This window comes from Trachinotus anak, unplaced genomic scaffold (assembly GCF_046630095.1).
Source record: "Trachinotus anak isolate AG129_WGS33_773 ecotype Australia unplaced genomic scaffold, CSIRO_AGI_Tana_v1 ptg000008l, whole genome shotgun sequence".
Taxonomy (NCBI): domain Eukaryota; kingdom Metazoa; phylum Chordata; class Actinopteri; order Carangiformes; family Carangidae; genus Trachinotus; species Trachinotus anak.
The window spans coordinates 801,161-825,083 of NW_027273859.1; the positions used below are offsets into that span (position 1 = coordinate 801,161).

The 23,923-nt window shown below is 44.3% G+C and overlaps 1 protein-coding gene across 8 annotated transcripts in view; it reads right to left on the reverse strand.

Annotated features, from left to right (window-relative positions):
- Positions 1–23,923, reverse strand: part of tjp2b (tight junction protein 2b (zona occludens 2)) — a 64,265-nt gene that overhangs the window by 13,848 nt on the left and 26,494 nt on the right. For 4 of the 8 annotated variants that reach the window (XM_071481748.1, XM_071481750.1, XM_071481751.1 and 1 more), the window contains 12 exons: positions 18,464–18,517; positions 14,720–14,844; positions 14,147–14,249; positions 13,074–13,596; positions 11,499–11,602; positions 10,729–10,882; positions 5,674–5,779; positions 5,040–5,146; positions 4,347–4,410; positions 3,317–3,467; positions 3,095–3,203; positions 926–1,145 (listed from right to left, as the gene is read on the reverse strand). In XM_071481748.1, the coding sequence (XP_071337849.1) occupies positions 926–1,145; positions 3,095–3,203; positions 3,317–3,467; positions 4,347–4,410; positions 5,040–5,146; positions 5,674–5,779; positions 10,729–10,882; positions 11,499–11,602; positions 13,074–13,596; positions 14,147–14,249; positions 14,720–14,844; positions 18,464–18,517 (1,820 nt within the window). Of the gene's footprint in view, positions 1–925; positions 1,146–3,094; positions 3,204–3,316; positions 3,468–4,346; positions 4,411–5,039; positions 5,147–5,673; positions 5,780–9,304; positions 9,480–10,728; positions 10,883–11,498; positions 11,603–13,073; positions 13,597–14,146; positions 14,250–14,719; positions 14,845–18,463; positions 18,518–21,531; positions 21,619–22,034; positions 22,154–23,923 lie in introns of those variants that run through there. The other 4 variants (XM_071481754.1, XM_071481753.1, XM_071481747.1 and 1 more) reach the window with 3 other exon arrangements.

Here is a 23,923-nt window from a genome sequence, read left to right on the forward strand (position 1 = left end):
TGAGGTTATGTTGCTGTGGTGTCATGGTGAAATTGTGATTGTGTGTGGTGTCATGGTGAGGTTTTGTTGCTGTGGTGTCATGATGACGTGATTGTGTGTGGTGTCATAATGATGTTGTGTTGCTGTGGTGTCAAAGTGAGGTTGTGATTGAGTGTGGTGTCGTGGTGAGGTTGTCATTTTGTGTGGTGTCATGGTGAGGTTGTGTTGCTGTGGTGTCATGGTGAAATTGTGATTGTGTGTGGTGTCATGGTGAGGTTGTGTTGCTGTGGTGTCATGTGACGTGATTGTGTGTGGTGTCATAATGACGTTGTGTTGCTGTGGTGTCATAGTGAGGTTGTGATTGAGTGTGGTGTCATGGTGAGGTTGTGTTGCTGTGGTGTCATGGTGACATTGTGACTGTGTGGTGTCATGGTGATGTTGTGATTGTGTGTGGTGTCATGGTGCGGTTGTGTTTCTGTGGTGTCATGGTGACGTGACTGTGTGTGGTGTCATGGTAACGTTGTATTGCTGTGGTTTCATGGTAACGTGTTACTGTGGTGTCATAGTGAGGTTGTGACTGTGTGTAGTGTCATGTGACGTTGTGAATGTGTGTGGTGTCATGGTGACGTTGTGTTGCTGTTGTGTCATGGTGACGTTTTGACTGTGTAGTGTCATCATGAGGTTGTGACTGTGTGTGGTGTCATGGTAACATTGTGTTGCTGTAATGTCATGGTGATGTCATGACTGTGTGTGCTGTCATGGTGATGTGACACCATACTGTCCCTGGTCTTTTGGAGATTGGAAACTGATGATGATGATGATGATGATGATGATGATGATGATGAGGAGAGGACGAGTTCTGTCTGTGTGCTTTGAATAAAGAACTCACGGCCACATCTTAAGACTCTGAGGGACACAGTGTCATGGGACCAGCTGATGACCCTACCTGCTCTTGTTGGGGATGATGCCCTTCTCCAGCAACTGCTTGTCCTTCCCAACGCGGATTGCCAGCCAGTTGCCAAGCTTGCCGTCATACAGGGTGTCCACCACCTTGAAGATGTCCCCTCGGCTGAAGGCCAAGCTCTGAGGAGTCTCTTTCTCATACTCAAAGTGGGTCCGGATGAAGAAGGAGTCTCCACGCCCCGACACCAAGATGTCATTATAAACTGGATACACAAACACATGAGAGATAAGGAGACATTAAAAAAGTAAGATAATGGTGAATAGAAAATCCATCCATGCAACCCACATCTCAGTCCTCACTACATCTCCAGATGTGGATTCATCTGCCGCTGAAAATAGTCCCCTACAACTGGACTAATATTTTGGATGTCCATGTCCTCCTGACCTCCTCCAGTTTTGGAGCTGTCTTAAACTGACATAATGGTCACTACCACCCCCACCACCCCCCGCCACTTCCCTGTATGTGAGTCCTTTCCATCTGCAGAATAAAGACCATGAGGTGCAGTTGAAAGCTCAACCATATTAGTGTGTGGACCTTTGATCTTAGATTGTTGTGTTACTGTTGCTGAAGGTCAGGAATAAACTTCCATGCTCAAATTTCCATTTTATTTTCACAATCAAAACAAATTGCACATTTGACTGTTGTATGGAAATACACTTCACAGGCTGCTGAGGCCTCCTGATTTGATACGTTTGGTCTGACAAACACTGACCCAAAAGGACTAACAGTCACACTGGCAACAATCCACTGCTGCCGGGGGCTAACTCCACACTGTAGTTTCAGCTGCAGCAAATATTCAGTCTGGTTTAATCACACTGATAAAACTCATCCAACAACCTTAAACAAACTCATAGTTTGACAGTTTTCCATCTCTGTCTGGTGGACAGATAAGACTGTTGATTCCACTTTCATCATTAGTGTCGTTGATTTGTGTGATTCATGTAAAGGACACAGCAGCCAGTTCGCTCAGCTGAAACTGGAAGCTGACAGGAGGACGTGTTGTGGTGAGTTATGTGTGAGGTTGTGTCCTTCTTCCTCAAATCTTTGGAGACACCTTGGAGACTGGAGGAAGCAACAGGTCAACAAAGAGTCCACACACTTCTTGAATCATGTTTCAGTCAGCAGCTGTACCTGACAGCAGGTGTGAACACAGCTAACAGCTCATGCTGTTTCTATATGTTATCACTGATGATGTCATGAGCAGCTGCTGCAGCAGGTGTGTCTCCTCCTCACCTGGTGAACCCTCCTCCTCTTCACTTCTCTTCTTGTGTCTTTAATTGTTGTGTTTTTGTCTTTTCATGTAAATCATTCAGTGATGTTTGTTCTATAAATATAAATAAACCACTTACTTGACATAAAAATTCATTCATTAATTCAATGATGTGTAAATCTCTGCCTTTAATATGTCAGACCTGAGCCACGTCTGAACGTATGAACTGTCACAATTGGCTCCTCAGTCTCCCGGGCCCCTCAGCCCCTGCTCGCCCAGACCATGTTTGTCCCTTTGTCTCACAGACCTGGCATTCTCCATCCATCCACCAGATGTCCCCAGACTTTCTTCCTGTCCCCAGATTTTACCACGTCTTAATATTTTACTGTAATCTGTGTGGGTGCATGTGTGTCATGGTAGGCTGAACAAAACCTGATCCAGTCTGATAGCCTTGAGGGGGTGAGCTGGTGTCTGCATCATGACATGGACACATCAGTGAGAGAGAGACAGGTGTGTGTGAGACAGCTAACTGAGCATTGTGGGAGGTCACAGTGTGTTCTGGGATTAACACTTTCAACACATACAGGCTCAGGTAGAGGAGGTGTGGTCATGTCACCTCCTGCTCTCAACTTTACTGCTGAAGATCACCTCACAAACATGAACTCAGTGATCTCCTTCAACAGCTGCTCACCACGTTTATCAAACTGTAAACTGGTTAGGGTCTATTTTCAGTGGCGGATTAATCCAGACTTGGTGCTTGAGTTGGTATCAGGGATGGTGTGTGTGTATGTGTGTGTGTATGTGTGTTCGTGGGGAGGATCAGTTACAGTAGATGTGTTTGATCTGTATGACAGACTGATGATGTCACATGTATGTTACACAGACTGAAGGTCAGACTCATCCTCTGATGAAGACCAGTTGTGTCATGTGTGTCTTGTTACCATCAGGTTTGCTCTGGGCCAGGATGGTGACCACATCCCCTTTAGGAATCTCCAACAGGAAGAGAACTGCTTCTTCTCTCACTACGCCCTGAAAGTCCACGTTGTTCACCTGCCACACAACACAACAAAAAGTTCACTGTTTCCTGTCCAGATGACACACACGTGTTTCTGTGGACTCACATTTACACTGTAATGTGAACTAAGTCCTGTCTGGACTAGCACCTTTAAGATCTGGTCTCCGATGCGCAGCCCCTCCTCCTCAGCAGGACTGCCCTCTTGAACACCGGCGATGAAGATGCCAACATCGTTTCCTCCTGCCAGCCTCAGCCCAACACTGTCCCCCTTCTGGAAGTTCACCATCACCGTATTCGGTCTGCAGGGGGAGAGACCAGCCCACCATGAGACATGGTCCAGGTTTACTAACAACAGACCCATACAGATCTGGTCTCTATTGTAGTTACAGTTCTGTGTGTTTACACCTGTGACCTGATGGACTGACTGGATTTAGATTATTTAGATATTATTATTTTAGATATTATTCATCATGATCATCATCCATGTGACAGACAGGACGTCATGTGTTCCTCTTCAATACAACACGCAATACAATACAAGCTGCAGCTGCTCCAGAACCAGACTCAAACCAGATCATCAATGATTTAACATCCAGACTCACACATGAAACACACAGACTGTCTCTAAACCTGGATGTAGACTCTGGGTCTGAAAAGGTTGTAAAAAGAAGTCTATTGTATTGAAGTCTATGTGAAAATGTCTCGACTTCTTACTTGATTTATTACCTCAGTAAATGTTTCCTAATGAGTTTATGGTCTCAGTCTCTAGTTTCAAGTCTTCTTCAACACAACATGATGTTCATTTTTTAAATCATGCTCCATTTAGAGGAAAATAGACCACAAAGCAGGGGATGCATTAGGGCAGGACTACCATGTGACTGACAGACTGTACCAAACACGGCGACCTGCCTGACAATCAGTATAGATATAGAGCAGGTCAGATCCACCCCTTGCTCCTCCTCAGCTCCACCTTCTCCTCCAAATATGGTTTCTTCTGGTTTCAAAATACCAAGATGGCAACAGACAAATTACAAACCGGAGACCTAAAACAGCAGCTCACAAACCAAAACAGAGGCAGTACCCAGCTACAGAGAACCCTCTGATCCTTTACCTCTGTGTATTCAGTGTGAGGGCAGTCAGTCTGTGAAAAATAAAAAAACAGAGAGAGAGAAACTCACCCGTAGATTTTTTCATCCTCTGGACTTGGTCGCAGCAGAATCTTGGGTGTGGTGGTTACAGCAACTGTAGATAACAGAGTCAGACTGTTGTCAATGTGACGGCTGACAACAACAGGTCAGGACAGTAAGGTTAAAGGTTAGACTGAAGATGTGGACACAAACAAAGAGGCAAACTTTAACTGAGAGAGAGAAAGAGAGAGATGGGACAGAGTCAGTTCAGTCTGACCACAGATCAATTAGTGGTTTATTGACCTGTGATCACCTACAGGTTCATTAGAGACACATCTGGGTTACCGGATGTTCATCATCATACAGGTTACCATCAAAGACATGAACCCACTGAGAAAACTGCAGCTAGACACAGCCTTCACTGCCCTCTGCTGCCCTCTACTGTCCGCTACTGTCTTCTGCTGTCCTCTACTGTCTTCTACTGTTCACCTCTTTCCTCTACTGACCTCTCTACTGTCCACCTTTGTCCTCCACTGACCTCTCTACTGTGGGGACTAAACACAGAGCTAAAACTCTATATACTAATACTAATACTGTACTGAGACCCCCCCCCCCCCCCCCCCGGCTCTGTGTTATCTCTTAACACCAAAAAGTAAAAATGAGGGATTGTCTTATATTCAGTCCAGCAGGTTCGTGTGTGCGTGTGTGTGTGTGTGTGTAAATGTTACTGAGGTGGTTCATTACCTGGAGGCTCCTCTATGAGGTGGGTGTCAGCTGAGGCATGGGGGTCTTCAGGAATTCTGAATGGGGAGGCCATGGCTGACATCATGGCTGTTGTCATGGGTTCTTCCCTGTTACACACACACACACGGACACAGACACACAAATATATTCTTGTCTTACATATGTTGTGAGGTCACTCGTTGGCATCATGCATTACCTGACCCCCTGACCCATCACAACTGAGTACACAGGAACACAACCACCTCCTGTAGATTACAGCCAGACCACACACACATTTTCAGGACCCTGACCCTGACTGATCACCACAGCTTGATGATCCGTTTAGTCTTCACCTGTAGTGACTCCAGTTATTAAACTGTTTATGGTCCAGCTCCTGGTTCAGATCAGGGAAAAATCCTGGTGTGGTTTTATACAGAAACAGCTCTCAGTGACATCAGACACAACCAAAACCAAAACCAGCATCTTTTCCTGAGATTAACCAAAAAGCTTTAAAGAGTTTGTCACAGCATCCTCCTCTAGGAGATCAGGTTGCCATGACAACACATCCAAGTTCAGTCACAAGTCTACATGAGCAGGTTGAACATCAGTTGAGATTTTTCTTTCACCTCCTCCCTCCCAGCTCCATCCCTCCTACCTGAGATTGTTTCTGTCATTGGAGGAGTGAGAGGACAGGTCAGATTGGCGGGACCTCCTCTCCTCTGGGGGAGAATAGGAATGGTACGACTCCATCTCTGACATGTCTGGCAGACAGACAGACAGACAGTTAGACACAAAGGCTTCTTCCAGGCTACATCCCTCCACCAAAATTGCAAGACCACCACCACCACCAGAGAACGCTAACCTCGGGAAGCCAGCTGATTACCCCATGGGACAGAGGAGTTTGTCTGAGTTATGAGGACAAACTCTGGAACCATTGATACACAAGATAAAAGCAGCTTTCACTCAAACACACTGAATTCAGAGAGAGACAGAAAATAATTATGTAAATGTTTTCAGATTGATCTCCTGCTTCCAGACAGACATTGGTCTCTATCCATATCAGAGCAGTGAAAATCAGCTTCCACATGATAATGATTAACAATGGTTCCAATACAGAACAGTTATAATCCTTAAGACTTCAGTCTTGGTTGGTTAGGTGACTCCACCAAGTCCTAACAACGTAAGAACATGACACAACAGTGTCCATAGTCACAGCTGCAGGTGACCACTGTCCACAAATATGTAATTTCCCAGACAAAATTATGAAGTGATTAGTCCATCACATTTCATCACTACCTGTGTGATGTGAAAGTCAGCAGGAAGTCAGCAGAAATCAGCAGGAAGTCAGCAGAAATCAGCAGTAAATCAGCAATAAGTCAGAAGATAGTCAGTAGGAAGTCAGCAGGAAGTCAGAAGATAGTCAGCAGGAAGCCTGTGAATATTCCCATTTGTCCAGGTCATAGTATGTCAAAGGAGTTTTAAATCAAAAGCAAATGGACTTGGTTATTTGTCTAGGAAGGACAAATAACCATTTGTCTAGGACCAGGTTGGGACTGGTCCCAGGTGCGAGAAAAAACTGATGAAGCCTCTTGGATGAGAGGTGAAACGTCTTCCTAGACAAATAACCAAGTCCAGTTGCTTTTGATTTAAAACTCCTTTGAGAGTCAGCAGGAAGTCAGCAGGAAGTCAGAAAATAGTCAGCAGGAAGTCAGAAAATAGTCAGCAGGAAGTCAAAAGGAAGTCAGCAGAAAGTCAGCTGGCTTAGCCTGTAAAACATTTTCACACAGTGCTGCACACATTCAATCTGATCAGCACTATGTCTGAAGCATAGAGATGCCTTCAGGATGAGGAGGAGCTTGGAGCACCTTCAACTTAAAAGGGGCAGTCTGATTAAGATGCCTCCTGGACCATTGTCAGACCCAGACTACAATCCCAGAGGGATTGTCTGGTGTTCAAACACCTGGTGAAGTTATATGCAGAAGTTTGTGGCCCAGAGGTTTCCAAACTTCCTGACTTAAAGTTGCTGGCCATAAGTCTTATTAAGAAATGGTCCTCTAGTGACAGACTTTATATCTTAAGGATTATAACTTCAAGTATAACTTCAAGACTGAAAAAAAACTTGATTCTTGAAAGTTTGAAGAAATGCTTTCTATGGACCCATGAGGCAGTTTCTGAAAAGTCAGTTTCAGGACAGCTCAGGTCTCATGGGAGCTTACACACTGCTTTATAATCCAGACACGAGTGGGTGGAAAGTGCTAACACATGGACCGCACTGCTCTCCACAGAGACCGCCTGCTTTCATTCAGTCAATGTGATTTTTTCATTTGAAGTGAACGTGGGTGACAGAGTCTTTGATTCGGCTGCTTTTATCCATCAGACTGGCTGGGGGGGTTGGGTGGGGGGTTAAAGGTTCAAACCAGAAACAGGAGGTGAGAGGACAAGAGAAAAGAGAGAAAATACAAGAGCAGCAATGAAAAACCACGCTGTGACAAACCCCGTTGACAGGATCGTTTCATCCCTCATGATCATCTGTGTCTTTCTTCTACAGCTATGGTCAGGTTAACTGGGGGTCTGGCACAGCCCTATTTCACCATGTGACATCTAGAGAGTGTTGATTAGTTAGATTAAGGTTAGAGAGACATACTGCATGCAAAGCTGAACCCGGGGGTTGGGGGTGGGGTGGGGGGTAAGAGAGACAGAAAAAGAGAAGAGTGAGGATGATGTGTCAAACCTGATCGTGTTTAAGAAACATCAGTCATTCAGAACCAGATCCTGACCCTGGAGGGATGGTGAGGTGGTCTGGTTTATCCAGCTGTGGATCCCCCACCCCACCCCCCACCATCCTAACCAACCTCTCTTCAAGTGTCACTTTTTACTGAAACATTTGAAAATATTTGAAATTAAACAAGTAGTTGAACAAATGGAGAAAGACTTCTCAACCTCTGGTCACAAACTAAAGATAGAAGAAAGTAATTCCTGTTGAGGATTAAGCGTCTAACAACCTGTGCTCACATTTAAAGGCCTCACCACCTGTCCAGCTTCAGATCAGATAAATCCAGCTTCACACTTTAAATGTTGGACCAGAGCAGCACAAAGACAACCTGAGCAAACTGATGATTCATGTCAATGACTCATGACAGAGACTGAAGCTGTAGCTGTTAGTCAGAGAGTATCTCTGTTGTACTGTACTGGAAGGTGGACTGTGAACTGGACTGTGGACTGGGCTATGGACTGTGGACTGGGCTCAGGGGTGAAAACTGAAGGTGCTGCTGTTTAAATGTTTTTCAAAAACTGTGTGAACAAACATCAGTTAAATGTTAAATGTTCAGTTGATGATGAAATGAATCTGTGTCTTTAATGTTGAATTGGACTCAGTTAAACTGTTACTTTAATCCAGATTAAAGGAAACAGTGGGAGGTGCAATGATGCAGCAGACAGAAGCTGTGACACGGTAACTCTGAGGATTAGTCCAGGGCAGTCCGATCCAGACCTCTTTGGGTCTGGGCAGGGCTGACTGACGCTGCTGATTTAGGATGTGGACTACCTCTGACCCTCCAGTCTGTGTACCAGCTGGGATTCACCTGACACAACCTATGAGACAACACTGAGCTCACCTGTCTGAGGTGTCAGGTTACACATCTTAAAAGCTGCTGAGAAGAATCTCAAACAGTAAAACTCACAGGTTTCACTGATCATGTGGTGGCTAATGTTAGCTAATGTTAGCTAATGTCAGTCTGTGTGTTTGTGTGAGGCAGTCTGTGTCTTTGTGTGACTCAGTCTGTGTGTTTGTGTGACTGACTGTGTCAGTTTTACAGTCATGAAGCTGTGAACAGGATATTCAGAAACAGACACAACTAAACACACACAGACACACACTGTGTGTGATCAGCTCTTCACTACAAACTTAAATCAACTTGATATGGAACAGTCTCAGATCATTTTCCCTCCTCTACAGCTGAATCCCAGTATCACACAACATCCAGCAGTGTGTATGTGAGCGGCCAGGTATGATGTCAGTGTGATGTCATGTGTCTGTGAGAGGGAAACGCAGCAGACAGACGAGAGTTGAGGATTTTCCTGAACCTGGACAGACAAACAGCGACGTCTACACTGTTAGGATGTATCATTAATGTGTTATGACACTGAAAAGTCCTCGAGCATCTTACCACAATGTGAGCCACCTCTGTCATGCAACGCTCTGTGTTCACAAAAATAAACCATCATCCTCTGATTCAACACAGACAGACGTCTTCTGCTACACTTAATGATCACACAGCTCAAATACATCTGGATTAAATGTGTTTATTTATTCAGGAAATGACTGGTTTTAAAGATTTAGAGCAGGATAAAGAGAAGTGTGAGAGTTTACAACTTATTCAGGTTGTGTCACAGCCATGTTACACAAAGACTGTCACACATGTTGTGTGGTGGGCTCCTTCATCTAAAAGTAGGACATATTATCTGGAAGAGAGAACACAGACAGAGAGGCACTGAGCCATTACAGTGATCGCTTCTGATCGATCAGAACTTTCAAATCAATACCATCAGTTTCTGCTCAGATTTCAACACCAGGGCTATTTCAGTCCTCAGTGAGGTCCAGACCAGACCAGACCAGACCCTGACCTGCTGGTGACACCCCACCCTGACCAAACGATGGTGACTGAGCAGCTGCAAGAAGAAACTCAAGACCACTGAGTTTCAGATATTTTTAACTGTCAGACATGGAGCTGATCTACATGTTACAACTGAGGAAACATTAGCACACTGTGCGCAGTGTGGAGGCTTAAGTGTGTCATGAGAATAACTAACTTACATTAACTTTGTCATTAAAACATTTCTACAGTAGTTAGATTTGTACTTTCATAAAAAAATACTTTTAAAAAATAAAGCAATAATATAATAATCATTTATACTAGTGACTAATCACTATCTTTATTTAATGTATTTATTATTGAAATAAATGAATGGCCTATGATCCAGCAGTTATATTCTTCAGAGAAATTATTCCAGCAGCTGAGTGCAAAACTAAGGATTTGTATTTTTCTTCATGTATTTTTGGCTGAAACACAACTGACTGATGATGACTGATGGTCTTTACACCAGCTCAGCTAAGTCTCTCTAGATTTACAGACACACTGGGTATAAACCTGGTCCAGGTCTGGACTCTGTGTAGATGCAGACCAGGGGCTCAGGTCTACACCTCTTGTTACAGACAGTCTACTGAGCTGCTCTGGTTTCCAGCTGCTCAGGAACTGCAGGAAGAGGAGGAGCTTCAATATATTGAGCCCTGCCTCCATTACAGCAAATACACTACTGTGATTACAGGAATCATTGTTACTGATGGAGAGAGAGAGAGAGAGAGAGTTCTGGATGCACACCTCAGCCTCTACAGCTGGAGCACATCTGATGATGATGTTACACACCTGTTTGTACCTGACAGGGATTAACACCTGATTCATCCTGACTCTCCCTTCAATCAATAAACTGAGTCTGACCCAGACCTGGCCATATGTCACACACAGGCTTTAGTCAGTTAGGTGGTCTGGTCCAGGTGGACTGTACTTGCTGCAGGTGATGTGATGTCATTAGTTATCATTATATCTGATTCTCTGAAGGATCAAGAGAACCAAGTACACTTCAGACCTGTTCTAGCAGTCCTGCCTTCACCAACACTAACTGCACATGTGGGGCCGAGCACTCAGTGACTCACCGTCATTATCAGAGTCAGAGTCTGCCAGGGGGGGGATGCGGACAAGGATCTGGCGGCAGTCTCTCTGGACCACCAGCTGCAGCTTCCCTCTGGACTTCTCTATCAGCTTCCCAGCATCATGCAGAGAGAGGTTCTCTGTCACTGTCCCATTGATCTGCACACACACACACACACCTCAGTTATCTGTTGTGTGTAGTTGTTGTATTGGACAGAAACCTGATCTCCATGAGGCTGTTGTTGTCATTGTTGTTGCTGTTATTGTAGTTGTGTTTCATGTGTAGATAAAAGTGTGTTGTTCTATCGTATTTTGTTATGGACATTGGGTACTGTCCAAACTGTCCTGACACCATTAGTTTGTTCAGTAAAAACCTGTCTGATGTTGAATCCAGTCATCAGCTTTTTAATATCAATACTAATTATTTTTTTTATTATTACTGAGCTATAATTCAAATAAATGCTTCATCAGTGGTTTCCAGTGCTCCTGGAGCGTGAGCACCAAAATCTCTATCTCCACCACCACAGGTGACATCTCGGGTGACATGGACATGAATTCTTCTTCAACTCTTTCCTCTGAAAGTGTTAGATGATGAGAGTTTCCAGTGTTTCATAAGGGGAAAAAAAGCAAAACATAGTGTGTGTGTGTGTTTCCTTTAACTGTCTTTAACTGCTACTTTAACTGGTCCCTCATGAGTATTGTATCTTAGAGGGTTACAGCCACTGATGACTGACCAGTGATTATGTGGCTGCACTGTCAGTGAGTGTGTGAGCACCTTGAGAATGATGTCTCCCTCCTGCAGATTCCCATCCTTCGCAGCAAGACCAGTGCTGGTCATCTGTTTGATAAAGATCTGACTCCCCAGACGCAGACCGTACTCTACAAACACACACACACACACACACACACACACACATCCAAGATTAAAAGTACCACAAGGTTCAACTTCAGGCCCATTGGTGTTTACTTCTGTCACAGCAGACAATTGAAAAACATGCCTTTATGCAGACGATACTGTTCTTTATGTCCATGAGCAAACTTCAATGTGTGTCTGTCATCCACTCTCAGCGTGGATAAAAGTATAATAAGTGTCTTCAGGTGGGAGCAGATTCTCTATTTTGACATAAGCTGAGGATCAGCTGACTGATGACTACCTACATCACTTCCTCCTGTTGTTTTCTCCACCAACAGGAAACATGGTCACAGTGTTGAATAATGACCACAGGTTCTTCTGCAGAACATGATGATGTCACAGTGAAGTTGACCTTTGACTTTTGGATATAAAATGTCATCACTTCATTTTATCTTAACAGACATTAGAGTTAAATTGTGTTGTAATTAGTGAATGAATTCACGAGTTATGACCTGAAAAAGTGATGTCACTGTAACTTTTGACCTTTGAAATTCAAATCAGTTCATCATTAAGTCCCGATAAATGTTTGTGTCAGATCTGAAGAAAATCACCTTCATGGTTTCATGAAAACAGGAGGACTCTTGTGTCAATAGTGTGGAGGAATAAAAACCTGAAACACACACGGATGCACAAACTACACAGTTTACACTACACACATCTATAGCAGAGGCCTTGTACAGACGAGCAGTCTCAAGGTAGAGAAGATTTCAGATCACAGATCAATATTGAGATCATGATTATTAATTGACTTTGGAAGCACCACGTTTTCATTGAACTTTAAAAAAAACCTTTTTAACAGTGTACTAGATAGACAGATAGACAGATGAATGTCCAACTCAATCCTACACTGTCCCACACAGTCCTACCCTGTCCTACACTGTCCTATACTGTCCTGCACAGTCCTACAATGTCCAACTCAGTCCGATACTGTCAAAAACAGTCCTACACAGTCCTACACTGTCCTGCACAATCCTGCACTGTCCTACACTGTTCTGCAAAGTCCAACACTGTCCTACAATGTCCTTTACAGTCCTGCAAAGTCCAACTCAGTCCTACACAGTCCTACAATGTCCAAATCACTCCTACACAGTCCTACACAGTCCGACAGTCCTACACTGCCCTACACTGTCCTATAATGTCCAACTCAGTCCTACACTGTTCTACAATGTCCTATACAGTCCTGCAAAGTCCAGCACAGTCCTACACTATCCTATCCTGTCCTACAAAGTCCTACATTATCCTATAATGTCCAACATTATCCTACAATGTCCAACTCAGTCCTATACAGTCCTACATGGTCCTACACTGTCCAACTCAGTCCATGACAGCAGCCTTGTCCTCAGTCCTCTCTCAGACAGGTTCAGATAGGTGTATAAACAAAGTAAACCAGGATGGTTGTGTTTCTGTGAACGTCAGGAGAGGTCAGGAGTGTTTTACCTTCACTGGGCCTGTTCTTCACCAGCAGGATGTTCACAGGTTTCTCCAGTGGCTCCAGTTCTCTGGAAGGTTCTGGGGATGGAGGGTTGTCATTGAGCTGGTCCCTGCTTCTATACCTCCCTCCTTTTCCTCCACCTCCTTCTCCTCGCTCATACTTGTCCCCCATGTGGTAGCTGTCCCCAGGGCTGCGTCCTCGGCTGCGGTACCTCTGGCGGTCTGCACTGGTGTCCAGGGCCCGTTCCCGGCTGGCATCCCTCCTGGATCTGTCCGGGCTGGGCGAGGTCCTCTCCTGGCTCCTCCCACGACTCCCCCCTCTCTGGTTGTAGTCCCGCCCTCCTCTGTACTCGGGGTCCAGGTATCCTTTGCTGTCAGAGGTGTGGTCGCGGCCTTCGTCACGGTACCAGCCGTTGTCGTTGTCGGCATCGTAGTAGTGGGTGGAGGGGGTGTATTCCCAGCTGTCTCCACTTGGGGAGGGGGGCTGCTTCAGGGAATGAACTGCCACCTTCCGCGGTCTCTTCACGGTCTGACAGAGGAAAAAAGACACAGAACAACTTTTAATTCAAAGGAGCCGGATCAGCTGATCCTGTCTGACATCGCTCCGTAGACCAATCAGAGGAGCCGGAGAACATAACTGAGCCACAGATCCAGACTGAGATCAGTCAGAGATGTTTAAAAACACAAACTGCTTTAAACTCAACAGTTTCTATTTCTGACGCTGAGAGAAGATGCAGCTGATTCATGATATCATGACGTGATGATGTCATCAGATTCAGGGTCACTCCACATGTCTGGCTTTATATTTAACTGTGTAGCAGAGAACTTATGCACACACAGAGACAAACACAAACACAAACACAGACACACAGATACACACATACATACACACACACACACACACACAAACACAAACACACACACACACACACACACACACAGAGAGAAACAGACACAAACACACAAACACACACACACAAACACACACAAACAGACATAGAGACACATACACACAGAAACACACACACACACACACACAGACATACTGTGTGTCTTTACTGTGTGTGGGTCTTACTCACTATTTTGGCCACTTTGCCACATTTACGCAGCGACTGCACAGCAAAGGAGTGAGGCACGTTGTCCATGGGGGTGGAGTTGACCTGAATGACACGATCGTTCTCACTGCACAAAAAACACACACACACAAATAATAAAAGACAGTCAACAGTGAAACCAATGAAATAGTCTGTGTGACATTTTAATTCCACTAAGCCTGAATCAGTGTTTGACCTCTGACCTCTGGCTCATCAGGGCAGATAATGTGAGGGGTAATGAACTGTGGTTTTCTCTGGTTCTTCTGTTCAGTTGTTTTACTAGAAAACACTTTAACACACTGATGCAGGACGAACTGTCTGGGGAACATTTATAATGAGCTCAGTTAACAGCTAACAGCTAACAGCTAGCTCAGCTGTGTGGTACAGACAGCAGTAGAAGCATTCATGATGTCATTCATGTTGGACATCAGGAAAGCTCCAAAGCAGCAGGAGCACCTTTAGTAGAGCTTAGGCTGTGGGCTGGACAGTTTCATCAGGACTCGCTCCATTGAGGCATTTCTGCTGAAGAGGATAATGGTCACTGTTTGACAAACTTACAACAGTAATCCATCAGCTGGTCCTCCCTGCAGCACGTCTGACACGATGATTGACGTCTCACCGTTCTCCGAGTTGGGGTTGTCACGGCCACCTGACACAGCGATACCAAAACCCATCTTAGAGTCCTGTGGAGAAAGAGGCCCGGCAGTGAACACAGTGATTCAATACAGGACCTCTGACAACAACACTGAGTCAAACTGAGTCTGAGCTGCTGTGGTTTACTTCCACAGGAAGTTATGGCATTTTAAACTTTCCCCAGACGTGTTTTAAACTTTGTAAAATCCTCTGCTATGATTCATTTTTAGTTGAACATCATAAAAACTGGTCTGAAGCTCATCTACTCTGACTGAGAGATGATTGAGAGACCTGGATCAGACCTTGGCTCCACCCACCACCTGCTTCCTCCAGGTGTCCAGGTGTCCAGGTGAAAGAGCAGAGAGTATCAAGATGGTGAGAGGAGGAAACATCAGAGAGACTCAGCCACATGTTTGAGCCTCAGTCAGACCCAGACTCAGATGAGGAGTCTGTTGAGACCAGAATCAGAGACTAGCAGACGGACCAGAACGGTTAGTGTAGATAGCATCTTTTATTTGTTGATGTTGTTTGTTAGCTTGTAACTGGCAGTGGCTGACACAGTGTTAGTGGTTGTGCTAATGCTAACTCTGGCTCTCTGTACTAACAAGGTTTCAGGTGTATTTAACCCTGCCCCCATCCCCACAAGCTGACAGGATTGGTTCCTTGGGTTCTATGATGTATGAATCCCTGGCTGTCTGAATCTGTTTTTATGAGACTGTCATTGGTTCACTGCAGTTGGAAACACTGTGTCATGGTGTTGACTGATTATTTCACTCATCATATGTCTTCATTACATAAACAAGACCAGGTCAAAACCTAAAATCTGTGTGGACCACCTCTGGTCAAATCCTGTTTTATAACTGTGACATCATCTGACAAAATCAAACACATCGGTTAAAGACAAAGACTGAGCTGAAATTTCAGCTGATTCACTGTAAAATGATCAAAGAGGAGGTTAGAAGAGACAGAATATCTTTCCCTTTTAAGTTATTTTTTCAGGCTGTTGCCTCTCTTACAGTCAGAGAGAGAGAGGATGACAGCACAGGGCCACAGGCTGGATTTGAACCCACACTGCTGCAGCAAGGACTAAACCCAAAAGAATGCGATTAAAGCACACATGTTCTGTGATTATGACTTTCGGGCCATCCCCATAGTTCGGGAAATCAGGAAGTGACGCAGCAGTAATGTTGTGGATGGCAAGGTTTATTTCTATAAACCTTCTCAAGCAGAAATGGATAAAGAAAAGGGTCTTTTGAATGGCAAGTTCAGCTTCAAAGCCTGCATGCAGAACCTTTGAGGTTACTCTGGAGAATATTCTGGACAGTATTTGTCATTGTTTTGGATTGTTGCAATAATAATAAACATACATTTGCATAAAGCAAGCATATTTATCCACTCCCATTTTGATAAAGTAATAGAAACTTCTAAAAATATCTTGTTAAGGTACATTTAGAAAACATAAAAAAATGTGTGATTAATTTGCAATTAATTGCGAGTGACCTATGGACACTCATGCAATTAATCGCGATTAAATATTTGAATCGATTGACAGGCCCACTCATTACTGATGACTTCTCTCTCACAGTAATAATTATTCACATAATCACAGTAGTTTATTTGCTGTAATGGAGGTAAGGCTCAGGGTATTAAAGCCCCTCCTCTTCCTGCAGGAAACCAGGGTGACTCAGTACAGTGTCTGTCACAAGAGGTGAGCCCCCGGCCTGTCATCCAGACACAGTCCAGACCTGGACCAAGTTTATACCCAGTCTGTTTGAAAACAAGTTTCCAAATCTAGAGACAATGAGCTGGGTTAGAAACACTGAAGACTGTAAACAGCCACTGATAGAAGCTGATGGAGCCAGAAACTACAACTCAGTGAGATACACACAGCTGACTAGTGGTGGAAATATGATAGATTGTGGTTGTGGATAAATGAATGACTGATGATGATGGATGATGATGGATGGATGATGATGATAGATGATGATGATAGATGATAGATGGATGACGATGATGGATGATAATAATAATAATGGATGATGATGATGGATGATGGGTGATGATCATGATGATGATGGATGATGATCATGATGATCATGATGATTATGGATGATGATGGATGACAATGATGGATGGTGATGATCATGATGATGATGGATGACAATGGATGGTGATGATGGATGACGATGATGGATGGATGACGATGATGGATGATGATAATAATAATGGATGATGATGATGGATGATGATAATAATAATGGATGATGATGATGGATGATGGGTGATGATCATGATGATTATGGATGATGATGGATGACAATGATGGATGGTGATGATAATGATGATGATGGATGACAATGGATGGTGATGATGGATGATGATGGATGGTGATGCTGGATGAATGATGATAGATGGATAATGATGGATGGTGATGATGGATGATGATCATGGATGGATGATGATGATGATGATAATGATGATGATGATGGATGGTGATGCTGGATGGATGATGATAGATGGTGATAATGGCTGATGATGGATGGATGATGATGGATGGTGGTGATGCATGGACTGGAGTTTGCATCTTGGTTACACAGGAGGTTTACGTGACTAAGGACTTTGCTAAGGCTCAGGACAGGGAGCGATGGTGGTTCGGGTGAAGTATAGACTGAGAAAATGTCCATTGCAATGCCTCAAGTAAGTGTTGACTTTTATTCAGTATTTACTGAAGACAGGAATCTTTCCCCTTAGCTTAACCAAAGGTTGGTTAAAAATAACCATAAAGCTTTAAGTTTAGTTGCCATGAGCTTTCTCATGAACATTAGTGCAGTGTTGAACACTGTCAAACACATGAAACTCCTTCAAAATCTTATTCACTGTGTGACATTAGCTATATACAGACCTTATCTCTGAGAGACAGTGTTTCAGTTTCAGATGTTGGTGGTTCTGCTCTCTGTCGGGCTGTGGTCTTTCCAATACAGTCTATTGACTACAGAGTTCAGTGAGGAGAGGCAGCCTGAGGGAGGGTTAGTTGGAGTCAGGCAGGTCTATTTTTATATTGCAGCATTGTTGTTATGTGGTCCAGCAGAGACTAGGGTCATTGAGTCCATTGGTGAAGATTCTATGTAGTTTTATATATTCAAGGTGGATCCTAGACCTCAGTGTCCTAGTTGAGCCAGACCTGCTCCACATTTTATCCTGGTTATTAACAAGACTTCAGACCGACAGAAGGAGTTCAGGGTGGACAGTGTGATGGACAGTGAAGTGGACAGTGTGGTGAACAATGAGGTGGACAATGTGATGGACAGTGAAGTGGACAGTGTGGTGGACAATGTGATGGACAGTGAAGTGGACAGTGAAATAGACAGTGTGATGGACAGTGTGATGGACAGTGGATAGTGAAGTAGACAGTGTGATGGGCAGTGTGATGGGCCGTGTGATGGACAGTGAAGTGGACAGTGTGATAGACAGTGAAGTGGACAATGTGATGGACAGTTAGATGAACAGTAAAACATCTATCCTCCATCTTTAAGTTGTCATGGTGAAGTCTATACTGTCAGTCCAGTGGTTCAGTTCCAGCCACATGTTCAGACGCATCAGACACTGGACTGAGACCACCGGAGGTTCTGATCCTGGATCAGGTTCACTGATCAGTTATGATGAACTCACCCGCTGCAGAGTGACGGTGTACTGCTCCCAGACCATCTCCTCCATCCCTGAGCTCTGTGGAGACAAACACACACACACACACACACACACACACACACACACAAAACAGGGTTAACAAACACTCCATCAGTAAATGTCATCATCCAATAATCTATAAACAGACAGGGCCTCTTTCATTTATTAATGATGATTCACTCTACATTTATTAAAGAATCATAACTGATTCTTCCTCTGACAACTCTGAACACACTGTTGTTACATCACTGATCAGGTCATCAGGTGTTTCATGGGACACTGGATCTTTATGAGTCCAAAATTCTGAGACCATTCAACTGGATTGAATTAGCTGTATTAACAAGAAGAGACCTTTCTACCATAAACAAAGTTCCCTCAAATTTTACAAGATAAATACTGTGATATTAAATTATCTGACAGAGGATTTCACCAGAACACCAGGTACAGTGTTTTACCTCTGACCTCTCACTTAAGCTGTGTTAAGCCAACATCTTAGCACTGACAACCAGAATGAATGAATGAATTAATTAATTAATTATCATGAGCAAGTGAACCAGTGAAACAAAGCTCTGCATTACCAACAACCTGCATAACATACACACACACACACATACACACACACACCAGAGGACCAGGACATGTGTGTGTGACCTCAGTCAGTATCATGTCAATAACAGCAGCCTGTGTGTTGTCCTGACTGCAGGGCTGGTGTGTAATTTTAATTGGACAACTATTCCAGCAGACATCTGCCCTCATCCCTTTCCACCTCATCACCCCCTCTCACACTCTCACACACACACACACACATACACACACACACACACAGCCCTGATGACACTGATGGAGTCAGGCAGCTCTGCCCAACTTCAGCTGCTTCTAACGAGCGGTGATTGAGAGACAACAGAGGAGGAGAGGAGGGAAAACTGAGGGAGGAAGAGAAGGAGGAGGTTGTCATGAGGACTTTTTCTTTCTTTTTTTCAGTTTTGTTTCCCTTCATTCTGCCTAGTTCCATTGTCATAACCTCCAGAGAGGTGCAGCAACCAGTTAGAGTCAGGAGGCACTGTAAACGACACTGTATTCTGCTCAGATGACTTTGATGCCGCCCTTCACCGACCTTCATCATTGATGCCTGAAGAAGAAAACCATACAGTGTCTCTGAGGAACTCAGAGCTGACTACTGTGAGTTTAGAGGGTGGGTACCCTCTAGAGAAAAAAAACAGAGAGCACCCAACTTGAGCCCAACAAAACCTGACAGGACCCGTCCTGAGCCCAACGGACCTGATTGGACCTGATGGGACCCAACCTGAGCCTGACAGGACCTAATGGAACCCAACCTGAGCCCAACAGGACCTGACGGAACCCAACATGAGCCCAACAGGACCTGACAGATCCCAACCTGAGCCCAACGGGATCTGACACAACCTGATGGGACCCAACCTGAGCCCAAAAGGACCTGATGGGACCTGAAGGGACCCAACCTGAGCCTAACGGGATCTGATGGGACCTGAGAGGACACAACCTGAGCCCAACAGGACCTGACAGGACCCAACCTGAGCCTGACGGGATTTGACCAGTCCACATTTAATGGCCACTGTAAATGAATGATACAGACCCTTAAAGTAACAGACGACGACTGTTTACACGACCACAGCTGCAGCTGCAGACAGCTCATCAGCAGATTACATCATTTGTTATAATCACATGCTAATGGTTACAATTGGATCAGGTTTAAGGGAAGTTCAGGTTAAAATAATGACTTAAGGTTACACAACCTTTGTTGTCATGGTTACAACAATAACCAAATGGCTAAGGTCATGGAGCAAACACCAGGCTCCAACAGGTTTCCTCCTCTGCTCCCGCCACAACTATCATGGCCAGTAGAGGGCACTGTGTAGGGTTGAAATGTTTCCTCAAGAAACTTGATTAACTCAATTCATAAAAGTCATTGAGGAAAATTTATCACATCAAAGCTTCCTAACACACAGTAACACATAGTAACACACAATAATACACAGTAACACACAGCTAACACAGTAATACACAACTAACACACAGTTAACACAGTAAGAAACAGCTGACAGAGTAACACACAGCTAACACAGTAATACACAGCTAACACACAGTAACACACAGTAATATATAGCGAACACACATTAACACACAGTAACACACAGTAATACACTGCTAACACATAGTAACACACTGTAATACACAATAATACACAGTAACACACAGTAACATACAGTGATACACAGCTAACACACAGAAACACACAGTAATACACAATAATACACAGCTAACCCACAGCTAACATAGTAATACACAGCTAACACATAGTAACACAAAGTAATACGCCATAATACACAGTAACACACAGTAAAATGCAGTGATACACAACTAACACACAGTAATACACAATAATACACAGTAACACACACAAACACACAAACACACACAGAATAAGGACCCTAAATTGCTGTAAAATAAGTGAGTACATTATAATGAAGCCATGTCCTATGTCTGTTACATGGATTTATAAATGAGCTGAATCCTGTCTGAACTGACCTACAAAGCTTTGACAGCTGTGAGCATCACAAACACACTCTTCAAAATGTCTCCTACAACACAACACACACCCACACAACCACACACACACACACACGGTGACTTTAGCCATAACATCACGACTGCTGTTCTTCACAGAGCCGGTGGGACACCCACACTGTTCTGATTTTGATCTAAGATCACACTCTGGTGCAGCATCATGACGACTTTGTTTTGGTTCAATGTGAACAAGTACAGCAGTCATAATGACAAGACTACAGTCACATGACTGATCCTGAGTGAAGTGTGAATTCATTAAATCTTAGTCCCAAAGATTACTTCCTGAAACTGAACAGCCAGCTACAAAACCTGGATAAATCCAGCCCACAACAGACCTTCATGTCTTTAACACATTCAGTTCATTTCAATATGAGACTGTAAAGCAGCAGAGGACACAACATCAGCACTCTGCTCTCTGCCATCCATCAATCCATTCATCCATGTCCCACCAGTCTGAGCAGACAGGAGTTTCCAGCAGGTGCGTACAGGACCACCAGGCTGCCTTTCAGCTCTTCAGTGTCCAACCCTCTCAGCTGGATCCTGGCCCCTCCACCATTGCCGCTGCCTCCCCCTTCCCTGCAGCCATCTGAGGCCCCGGTCTTGCCTGTCTCAGCCTGCCTAGACCGATGCCAGATGGGGTAGCTGGCGCAGCAGCCAGTCGGCAGCCACTCCAGACTCATGGCTGGAGTAAAGGAGCTTCCTCAGATTTCCTGTGAGCAGAGCGGCCACGGTCCCCCCGCCCTGTCAAACCCACAGACCTGACTACTGAAATCCTGTCTCAGCATGGTACACTGAGTGTGGGGAGTCTACACAACCAAAGCTAGCTTCCCACAGGCGGCAGCGCTTAACCTCCCTGCCTCAGTGTCCTACCTCCAATCTGGATTAGCCTGTGTAGCGGCGGATTAGCCTAGCCCCGGGAGGGAGGAGAGACTAAAAATAACAGCACACTCACAAGGCCTCCTGCACCTCCTCCTGCTCCCGTTCCGCGCAGAGTCCTGAGTGCACGCACTGCACTCCTCCACTTCCTGCACAGGCCAGATGACATGGCCAGGTAGCAGACTCGACAGCTGCCCAACACTCCTCCCTCCTCTGTCTGTCACTCTGCACACTCCCCTGCTGCTCTCCCTCTGCCTCTCTCTCTCTCACACACACACATACACACACACTTTTGTTATAACACATTTATGAGGACTGCATTCACTCTAAAGAAAAACAGTTAACATGTCCAATAAAAGTTGATTGGAGGGAAAGTGGAGACTTCAACTGAAGAAGCATCTTTGTTTTTTTTTTAAAAACCAAACTCTGATTCATGACACGTCTTCACACCAATGATTTGTTATTTGTCTTCAACATAAGAAAATACCCAAATTATCATGAATCAGGGCTGTGACAGAACAGACCATTAACCTGTGGCTAGTGAACACCACATGAAGTGATGGATAATAAGGAGTAGGCTGCAGGGCCCAGGTAAACACATAGACTGTATATAAAAATGGACGTTGACGCCGGCTCCGGAAAATGAAGCCAGTGCGGAAGTGCCTTACCCTGCATTCTATCTATTGACCATCAGGAGGCGACACCACTGGTTGCAAAAAAAAGTCCGATTGTATGGAAGTCTATGAGAAAATGACCCTACTTCTCACTTGGTTTATGACCCCAGTAAACGTTTTCATAACGAGTTTATGGTCTCAATCGCTAGTTTCAAGTCTTCTTCAATATAACATGATGTTCGTTTTAAAAATTATTGTCCCATTTAATTTAAAATAGACGATAAAATAGGGTATGCATTGGGGCGTGGCTAACGTATGATTGACACATTTTGGCTTGTCAATCAAGAGCAGTCCCTTTTAACTATTAACTATTAAAAGTACTTTAACACTTCGTAATAAAGTTTACCTGGACTTATGGAAAATTACTTCGGATTCAGCAGCGCTGCGTAGCCGAAAGATTGATGCCATCGTCAGGTCGACAGTTTAGGTGGGCAGGCATAGTGACCTCGGCTCTCAGGTCAGCCCCACCCCTCGCTCCTACTCAGCTCCACCCTCTTCTCCAAATATGGTTTCTTCTGGTTTCAAAAAATCAAGATGGCGGCGGCAAAATTGCAAACTCGAGGCTTCAAAACGGCAGTTTGCAAACCAATGGGTGATGTCACGGTGGGTTGCCACTTGGGTAAACATTGAGCCTGGCACGTGCACACCACTGTGACATGCAATATTATCTTATATCAGGCAGAGCACCTGTTTGTGAGTTACAAGTGTTGAAATGTGAAATGTTGAAGCTCCTCTAATCTCTAATCATGTACGTTAGAGTGTTTGCCCTCATACAAAACAAATGTGAAATGTCCAAGCAACAGAATCACTGTACCACAGCCACATTTTATTAAGGGAAACCACTAACGCTGTATCAGCCACTGCCAGTTACAGGCTAACAAACAACATAAACAAATAAAAGATGCTAACTACGCTAAACGCTCTGATCTGTCTGCTAGTCTCTGATTCTGGTCTCAACAGACTCCTCATCTGAGTCTGGGTCTGACTGAGACTCAAACATGTGGCTGAGGCTCTCTGACATTCCCTCCTCTAACTATCTTGATACTCTCTGTTCTTTCACCTGGACACCTGGAGCAAGCAGGTAGTGGGTGGGGCCAAGGAGATGAGCTTCAGACTAGTTTTTATGTGGAAAATATGTTCAACTAAATATGAATCATAGCAGTGGATTTTTACAGAGTTTAAAACATGTCTGGAGGAAGTGTAAGTGGTTAGTGACAAACAAGCCAGCTGAAAATACTGTCACATTTTTGTCCAGGAAACCAGATGTAAATAAAGGTTCTGAAAAAAGAAA